At 36.4% G+C, this 9,816-nt stretch overlaps 1 protein-coding gene across 2 annotated transcripts; it reads right to left on the bottom strand.

Annotated features, from left to right (window-relative positions):
- Positions 1-1,856: 1,856 nt before the first annotated feature.
- Positions 1,857-8,747, bottom strand: cox4i1 (cytochrome c oxidase subunit 4I1). 2 transcript variants are annotated; one of them, XM_039681838.2, is made up of 5 exons: positions 8,594-8,747; positions 7,714-7,790; positions 2,509-2,673; positions 2,283-2,414; positions 1,857-2,161 (listed from the first exon to the last, which is right to left on the bottom strand). In XM_039681838.2, the coding sequence occupies exons 1-5, from the start codon at positions 8,728-8,730 to the stop codon at positions 2,025-2,027; spliced, it is 648 nt and encodes a 215-aa protein (XP_039537772.2). In that variant the 5' UTR covers positions 8,731-8,747; the 3' UTR covers positions 1,857-2,024. The 2 variants fall into 2 exon arrangements, with proteins under 2 accessions (XP_039537772.2, XP_039537774.1); XM_039681840.2 differs by lacking the exon at positions 8,594-8,747 and adding an exon at positions 8,364-8,582.
- Positions 8,748-9,816: the final 1,069 nt, after the last annotated feature.

Below are 9,816 nucleotides of genomic sequence, written 5' to 3'. Positions count from 1 at the left end.
GAAATGGCCTATACCTCCTAAAATCAAAGAAATGCAATTCAAAATTTTAAATGGATATTATCCAGCAGCAGCAATGCTGAAAAAGAGATTTGGTTTTGAAGTGGAGCCGTGTGTGTTCTGCTCCCAGGAAGATGAAACTATTGAACATTTGTTTTTCTCTTGTCCAGTGGTAAGAAGATTCTGGCAAGATGTCATGAATTGGCTAGAAATAAAAATGGAGAGAACTTTACAATTGAAGTTAGAGCAAATTCTTTTTGGTAACGAAAACCTTCCGAAGGAACTCTTTAGAATTGACAATATTATAACAATTATGGGTAAATACCATATTCATAAATGCAAATGGCAAAATAAAAATCCATCCATAATAGTGTTTAAAATTGAACTGAGGGAATATTTTTTGTCTTTGAAACTTCTGAAAGACTCCAGTGAAAAAAATTATTCTCTATGTGAAGATGTCTCAAAATATTTGTCATTATAATTTGTAAAGCTTCCATGTAACTTTTTTTTTTTTATGATTATATGAAGACTGAGGATAATGTTTACATGTGAATAACTTTGACATGCCTTATGGACTGAAATGCCTTTGCTTAATTGATTTCATTTTAGGTTTATTTGTTTTTTATTTTGCTTATTGAATTTTGTTCAATGTAACTGTGTATGTCATGCACATGTGTCTCCCAACGAGAGATTTTGTAAATTGTTTTTTTTTTGTAAATAAGTGTGTTCAATAAAATAAATAAATAAAAAAAAAGACTTTCTCTGCTACTTCCTATGACAAGACCCCTGTTCCAAAATGGCGGTGGTTTTGACGCATGCTTAGAACCCCCAGGTGAGGTCTAGTGTATGTCTATGCCATATTGCCACCTAGCCGCCTGGAGTGCACACTACATTGCATTTCACACACTTTTACGTCACCATATGCACGCGGATTTCCCACCCAAAACGCTCGTCTGGTCTAAACGCAGAATAAAAAGTGATAACGCAACGCCACTTTTGCGTTTTCTTTTCAGAATCGTTTACGTGTAAACATAGCCTTAATATCACCATCTTACTGCTTAAGCTTTTTCGTAATAATAGGCTCTATGGGAGGAAAGCTAAATAGCCTATACTGAGCCTATATGAACACGACACACGTTTCACATTAATGGCATTTTCCTGCCTCTTGGAATTTTTTTTTTGTAGGACAGTAATATTTGTCCATCCAGAAATGATTGGATTGTCATTGCTGCAATCTTGTGAGTGACAGGTTTTACTCCCCTTGTTCAGGTAAACGTCATCAGTTGTTGTTGAAAGATGGAGGATAAGTTATTTAGATGAAATATTATAAAGGCACATGTATTTTTAAAAACATGTGCACTGAATTTATAATAAATACACCAATATTTAATTAAAAAATAAGAATTGTCAATTTTGATTTCATGGTGACTGTTAAAGGGGAACTTGGCAACTATTTCAACTTAATAAAACCATTTAGAAATCATTTGGATGGTTAACCTATTCCGGTAAACCTATTACGCCAGCGTTCAGGGGGAAAACCAACCTTGCAACATGAGGACTAACATCCCGGTAAACTGAAATTAGAAGTCTCGTGAGAACCGAGAACAAGCGAGAAACACGAACTAATTTATGGCAATTCGACATAAGTCTATGATACATTACCCACTCGGTAGACATAGCTCCAAAATAAGTTATAATATAAAGTTTGCCGGCTCTGATGCACATGAGCAGCGGTAGAAAGCAGGAGGAGGGCGCCGCAAGCGAGTTTTTATTTATTTATTTTTTTTTATGACAGTGTTGTGAAAATATACACCGCACAGCTGTAGGGGGAGCTCGATAAGAAAACATGCGACAATCACTTTGATACATATTGGAATTTTATTTATGATACAGAACCATAAGAGGAAGCAATCTTCCAAAATCATTTTGAGGTAAAAGGTGGACAAATTGATAAATACAGACTTATCTGTTTATTGGATGATTGGTTAGACGGGGTGGGTCCAACAGATCAACATGTACAAAACAATTTATTTCTTCCAAGCATTGTTTTCATAGTCCCATTTGGCTGAAAAGCCCTCAACAGGGTTGATCCTCATATCCAACATCCTCTGGAGCTCCTTCTGCTTATGTTCAGGGTCAAAGGTATGTGGGACATCTCCATAAACTAAACAGAAGACAAAGGACATACAATCATTTGATGTTTCAATAACTGTGCAAGTATGAACCAGGATAAGATGATCAGCAATACTTTTTATGAGACATGATAGTCAATTTTTTTAACTTACCGTACTTCCTCTGCCACAATACAACTAGGCCAGTGAAGCCAATGAAAAAGAAAATTCCAGCAACTACTGATTTCCACTCTCCTGTTCCCTTTTCCATTTCAGCGAAGCTCTCTTTGAAGCTGATACGATACACTTAAAAAAATTAAAATTTAAAAAGTAATTAATATATTAAAGTGGAAATTCGGAACCAACAAAGTAGTCTTTAAGAATAATCATAATCACACACATGCAATCTTTTCCTCTTTGGACAGCACAGCCCAGGATCCCTTCTCTTTTTCCTTCAGAGACTTCTGCTCAGGACTCAGCTGCTGCACAAACTTGATGTCAGGAAGGGGGTTCTCCCGCCGGTCAAAATATGCTGGGAGTGTGTAGTCCTCAACCTTAGCAACTCCTGAGATGACAATTAAATCACAATTCATACAAAGCATTCTTTTAGTTTGCCTTTGTTGGTAAAAAAATTATATATATATATATATATATATATATATATATATATATAGTGATGAGAAATTTTTCCACCGGTTAATCGTTGTGGGACAACACTGGCAATAAAAAAAATATATATATTTTCCCCCTTTTCTTCACCTTGCTTTTAAAAATCACCTACGAAGCATGTCCACTACCACAATGCGAGCAGAGTAAACTTTTTTACTTTTTTGTGTCAAGTGGGAAACGGGAAGCTTCAGGTGCCACTTCATTACTGTCCAAGTGGCACATTTTCTTCTCACTCATATCTCAGTGATTTCTTGAAAAAAATTTACTATTGAACATTGTGTATCCACCATTGTAACCACATGTTAATGAACTCACATGCAAAATTTAAATAATTCCTGCAGTTTTTTTTATAATACAATTTATTTTGTACTTTTATAACACAAGAGATGCTTTTCAGTTTTATAGCTAATTGTGACCAAAAGCCTTGTGTTTTTTTTTTTTTATCAGCTCCACAAAAAAAAAAGAACCTATGCAAGAGTGCAATTCAGTTTACACTAAAGGAGGCTGTATTGTACCTCAGAGTGTTAAAAAATGCCAAATGCCAAATAGTTTGGGATTTGCTGCTTTTTTCTGTTGTACCGAACTCATATCGAACAGTACCGTTACACCCTTTATTATATACAATGAGCTGAGACCGAGATGAGGACAACGAGCATGCAGATGAGCTTCCCTGAGACGGTTTCCAGACTGATCTCATGAAGTAGCGTGTGTATGACACGCCAATTCGTATTTCAATTTTTGGCGTGCTATCAAGACGCATAATTGCTTTTCAGCATGTTTATGAACGCCGTTGATTTAACGTTATATAAATATATGACTTACCTCAACCCCATCCCTAAACTTAACCATCACTTGCGTTAAAGGATTAGTTCACTTTTGAAAAAACTTTTGCTGATAATTTACTCACCCCCATGTCATCCAAGATGTCCATGTCTTTCTTTCCTCAGTCGAAAAGAAATTAAGGTTTTTGATGAAAACATTCCAGGATTTTTCTCCTTATAATGGACTTCAATGGGAACCAGGTCCAACCAAGGTCCAAACGACAGTTAATAACAGTTTCAGATGCAGCTTCAAATGTCTTTAAGCGACACCAAACGATGAATAAGGGTCTTATCATGCGAAACGATCGGTTATTTCAAAGCTTATTCCAAAAATGTAACTTTTCTAAGGACAAATGCTAGCCTTGTAATATATTGTGAGGCGCGTTTGCAACGTCACGTAATACGTAATTACGTTCAAAAGGTCACGGGCGACGTAGCCGGAAGTACAGAATCAAAATCGTCCGACATCGTTGTTTTACCTTTTAATTCCTTTTTTGTAAACGGCATTTGAGTTAGTTTTCACGTTCAACCTATGCGTTCAACTTGTAAACACTCTGACTCTGTACTTCTGGCTACGTCACCCGTGACTTTTTGAACGTAATTACGTATTAGGTGACGTTGCCTCACAGAATGGAGAAAGGCTAGCATTTGTCCTTAGAAAAGTTACATTTTTAAAATAAGCTTTGAAATAACCGATCGTTTCGCATGATAAGACCCTTATTCATCGTCTGGTGTCGTTTAAAGACATTTGAAGCTGCATCTGTAACTGTTATAACTGTCGTTTGGACCTCGGTTGGACCTGGTTCCCATGGAAGTCCATTATAAGGAGAAAAATCCTGGAATGTTTTCATCAAAAACCTTAATTTCTTTTCGACTGAGGAAAGAAAGACATGGACATCTTGGTTGACATGGGGGTGAGTAAATTATCAGCAAAAGTTTTTTCAAAAGTGAACTAATCCTTTAATGGCATTTATGACTGTTCCCTTACCATCCTAGGTAAAAAAAAGATATGACTTACCTCAACCCCATCCCTAAACTTAACAGTCACTGGGGTTAATGGCATTTACGACCGGACATTTGACGGCGTGTACAGACACGCGGAATGACGCGAACGTTAATGGCGTAGACATATACGCATACACGCGGATACACGCGAATAGCACAAAATGCGTAGAGATAACACGCCACTTGACTCGAAAGTGGCGTGTATGTTTACGCAAAAGTCATGATGTCATGTTGCGGTTTCTGACAGTTTGTGCAGAAATTCTTTGGTTATCAGGCATGTGATTGGCTAAGGACAAAAAAGCAGGAAAATATACAATATATATATATGCAATCCGATTGTTGCAGCAGCTGTCCGGGTGGCTGGTCTCAGACAATCTTGGAGGTGAAGATGCTGGATGTGGAGGTCCTGGGCTGGTGTGGTTACACATGGTCTGCGGTTGTGAGGCCGGTTGGATGTACTGCCAAATTCCATTGGAATGCCTTTGGAGACGGCTTATGGTAGAGAGTTGAACATTCAATTCATGGACAACAGCTCTGGTGGACATTCTAGCAGTCAGCATGAATGAATGTGCTTGGGATGCTCTGGATCAGCGTATATGGCAGCATGTTCCAATTCCTGCCAATATCCAGCAACTATACAGAGCCATTGAAGAGGAGTGGACGAACATTCCACAGGCCACAATCGACAACCTTTTTTTTCTTTTAATAGCCACCACACCATCACATACCCTCCACCTAGAAATTGGATGATGTGGGGCTATTTAAATTCCAAAGGCCAAGGGATCTTTTTCAGGATGCATAGTATCCTGGATCCATGAAATAACACGCCTTTAAAAATAAAAATCTGCCTGACTCTATTGGAATTTAACATAGGCAGTGTTTCCCCTTGGATTTTTTTTTTCAGGGGGGGACCTGCTAGTATTGCAGAGTGGGCATGCAATTTTTTATTTTTACCAATCAAAAAGCATGTCTACTTCATTTAAATCATGTATTATGATTAATTAAAAAACGTGTATGTACATATATACAGCGGTACAGCCAGGGATTTTGGGCCCTACGAGAAAATATGAGGTAAGGGCCCAACTACTGCACCCGTTCAATTAATAAAATTGATCTCTGGGGCCCCTAAAAGTATGTGGGCCATTAGAATCGTCCTATATATGAAGAGTTCAGATGCAAAAGCCTCTAAGTGCCATTTGAAATTTTCTTCTAAAATGATCATTTTTATCAAGCTTGTATATTTAAGTTTATGTAATTTCACTTAAATGGCAATGAAGATTACCTATTAATTGTCATTTAATTGAAATTACTGAACTTAAATATACAAGCTTGATAAAAATTGTCATTTTAGAAGAAAATTACAAATGGCATTTAGAGGCTTTTGCATCTGCACTCTTCATATATATATATATATATATATATATACCAGAGGTGGGGGACTCGAGTCACATGACTTGACTCGAGTCTGACTCGAGTCACAATTTTCAGGACTTGTGACTTGCTTGATTAAAGTACAAAAATGACTTGACTTGACTTTGACTTGAGAACAAGTTACTTGAGACTTGACTTGACTTGAAGTGGAAGACTCGACAATGACTTGAACATATAATAAACAAACAGCAATACAGTTAATTAAAATATATATTATGACGTCAGCATCAATATATCGGCATCTGTGCCTTTACGCTGCTCAATTCAAACCGCGCCAAACGGAAGTTCCGGGAGTCTCACGCATATTGATAGCGTCTCCCTGATGCCCGCAAATGAGTTAAAATCTCCCGGAATCTAGAGCGAGATACTGCGCGTATAACATACATAGCGTGCGGCGTGTGCACGGCAGAGATATGGGAAGCCAAACAAACCAAAAGTGGGACGAGACAGCGGGGCTTTACAGAGCTCGTGCCGCGCAGACATGTCATCTGCACGGTTCAATGATCCGAGCCGCGCAGCCGATTCGTCAGCACAGCGCGGACGTGTTTCCTAGCGACACTCAATAGTCAGCGCTGTACTGACCAATTTAAAGCAACGCAAACCATATGCTACATACTACATGCAAATAAATGTACAATAAAGAAACCCCTCCTTCCTTACAAAGAATTGTTCTCTACTGAAGTTTAGGAGTAAATTATGGAGAATTCCATAATTAAAACAATCATTTGTTAATATTTATGTAAATTTAATATATAATATACATAATATTATTTAATATGTAATATTTATTAAATATAAAATATGTTACGTAATATAACATATTACCATTTTTATTTTATATTTATTTTAAACATATTTTAAATATGTTAATATAACATATATTAACCCTCCTCCCCCCCCCCCCCCCCCCAACATTACATTCATTGAGATATACCTCCCTGAAATGAATTCTTGTAGGTTGGGATGTCTGTATATGCAGCATAGATATATACACGGCTGTGCAGCTGCAAATGCGTTTTACATGTAGGTTTCAGTAAATCGAGGAAAAGGAGTTTCCGAAGACATTTGTTGGCTATGATAAGAAAAACTACTGAATTAAAAAAAAAATTGCATTTTATATTCTCATACATTTCATACATTTTATATTTTACATTTATATAAGATATAAGATATTACATTTTAGATTTCATACATTTTAGACCGTTTCAATTAAATTGAATTAGACAGATCTTAGAATCGATACATCTTAGACTCTGAACGTTTTGTGTAAACAACACAATTTTATTTTATTGTCAGATATTAATGTAGCACAGATATGCATATGATTAATATAGCAAATGTAAGATACATAATATATGTATAAAAGTTCATCTTTTCTGTGCAAAAATAAATATGTATCGAAAAAATTTACCTCTATTTATTTTAGTAGTGTGACTTGACTTTACTTGAAACTTATCAGGACTTGACTTGACTTGCTTAGGGTGAACCCTTGACTTGACTTGACTTGCTTGATTTATCTGAACTGCGACTTGAGACTTGACTCGAGACTTGATGGTTAAGACTTGGGACTTGCTTGGACTTGACCATGTGTGACTTGTCCCCACCTCTGATATATACTAAATAAATAATAAAAACTTTTAACCAATTGAGACAAGTGGAACGGTCTGCATGTAACTTACCATGCCCACCACGAAGGCAGATGGAAGTGGATAAGGCCCGTTTACCAACAAGACGAAGTGCTCTGGTTGCCAACATTCTGTGTGAGCAAGGACACAAAAAGTTATTGAGAAATATTTTTCTTCTTTCTAGAAAATCACAACTAATAAATAAACTTTAAATAACATCTTTAACAGGAAACACATAAAAAATAAACTCTAAACCAATTACCAGTATGATCTGTATTAAAACTGTAAACTGTGTACATATTGATGCATGTGTTTGTGGTCTCCTGAGAAACATTAAAAATGATGTGATAAGTCCTTCACTAATTACAAAATCTGACACAGGTCAATATTGTATTAGGTATCTAGTAGTACAATCATATAGACACAACGGTATATAAATATGCTATACAAATAGTTTGATTTTTCCCCTCGGTTTACCATGGTACCGCTACATAATTTATTGATACCTTAAAAAGGGCAAGGGCACAACATTAACGTTACATGACCCGATTTATCATGACACCGGCTAACTAACATTACAAGGTCATTTCTTTATTAGACGTTTTTAACAAGATAAGCATTACATTTATCACTATAATACGCATAATAAATCAATGAACACCGTGAGTGTGTAACCTAAAGTCTATTATAATCTGTTTTAATACCGTGCTGGATATTTTCGGACACATGTACCGGTCTACCGCTAGCTGCTAATGCTAAAACATAGCATTAGTCACCATCGGCAGCAGCCTAAAAGTCACTACCACTTTTTAAAAAAAATTCTCAATCGCTCGCTCGACACACAAAAAAAGCAACGCTTTACTGATTCCGACATTGAAGCAACCACAACTATCAAGAAAAAAAATATATATAAAAAGATTTATGCCACACAGACCTAGCGCTTCCGTTCGTCGCTTGCTCAGGGAAGGATAAAGGAAGTGAGTCAGAAAGTGAGTGACGCGAACAGGAAATAGATGTGCAGATCATTGTGGATACATACGAGCATAGACGCCATAGACATAATATATACATAGACGCCCTATTGGCCGCTGGAGCGTACGTCAACGGCGCCGCCATATTGGGGAGATCAACTTTCCCATACCTCTGTGCGCTGCTTGGGGCTGTAAAAATCGCCACACAACTGAAAACAGCTTTCGAGGAAGTACCTTTCACAAGCAAGACTGAACGTTTGTTTTTGGTTGTATTTGGTAATGATTTAATTAGTAAGTAACGTTTAGAGATTAAATACTACTGTTATTGTGTCACGCAATGTAGTTTTAATAGTTTTTCAGTCGACAATGAGGTGTTTAAAGCTCAAATATGTGGTTTGTTTATAAAGATAGAGCCTATTTAAAAATTTGATCTGAAGTTTTAGTTGCTGTGCCCCCGCCCAGCGCTCGTCTCCCCGGCCTGGAACAGCCGTACCTCGGCCAGTGCTTCTGACTGTTGCCGCTGGCTCGGATGTCTCTAGTCTAGAGGTTAAACATGAGATATAATTCGTATAATTTGTGTTTATTTATGGTCTCATTAATCTATTAATGGTTCCCTGGTAAATAGTTTTGGCTGAAGGCAAAGTAAAGTTTCATAACTTTATATTTAGGCTATTTTAACATTGCATGTATGTTTGACTGAAGCTACTTCTGTTATAATGGCTAGCCTAGGCTATTACTGATCAATAAAACTGAAATTTAGCACAAAGAGCTAAATATTATATTTTTTTGTGTTTTTATTCTGTAGTTGAAATGTCTTATTCTATGCTATTATTATAGAATTATTAATAAACTAGTATCAATATTTTTACATGTATTCATTACCATTTTATTTGCTGTATACTATTTGTTTATTTTATTGACTAAACTATTTACTAGTACTTTTCACTTTATGTTACTATTTGCATTGCACTGCATGCCCAGTTGTACCACAACATATGTATTATCATAAATGATCCATCAGTTATCAATGTTATTGCTAAAATCTGGTCAATCACATAAAATGCTTTTTCCACAATGAGCAAACTTAAATATCTCAGTATGGGGATCTTCACCATTCTTATCCAAGAATGTTTTTATCCAGAAAAACGCAGCTCACCCGTTTACTTACATTTAATTACAATGCAGT

This window comes from Pimephales promelas, chromosome 10 (genome assembly GCF_988280905.1).
Source record: "Pimephales promelas chromosome 10, fPimPro1.hap1.1, whole genome shotgun sequence".
Taxonomy (NCBI): Eukaryota; Metazoa; Chordata; class Actinopteri; order Cypriniformes; family Leuciscidae; genus Pimephales; species Pimephales promelas.
Note: the sequence above shows the minus strand (reverse complement) of the source record. Positions and strands in the feature narration are given on the sequence as shown.

What these genes read in the sequence shown, in the direction of transcription:
- cox4i1 (XM_039681838.2), bottom strand. Translation starts at nt 8,730, where the DNA reads ATGTATATATTATGTCTATGGCGTCTATGCTCGTATGTATCCACAATG. An exon ending in CAAAGAGGAAAAGATTGCAT is followed by an intron (nt 2,415 to 2,508) that starts GTGTGTGATTAT and finishes AATTTTTTTAAG; the next exon opens with TGTATCGTATCAGCTTCAAA. An exon ending in ATTGTGGCAGAGGAAGTACG is followed by an intron (nt 2,162 to 2,282) that starts GTAAGTTAAAAA and finishes TCTTCTGTTTAG; the next exon opens with TTTATGGAGATGTCCCACAT.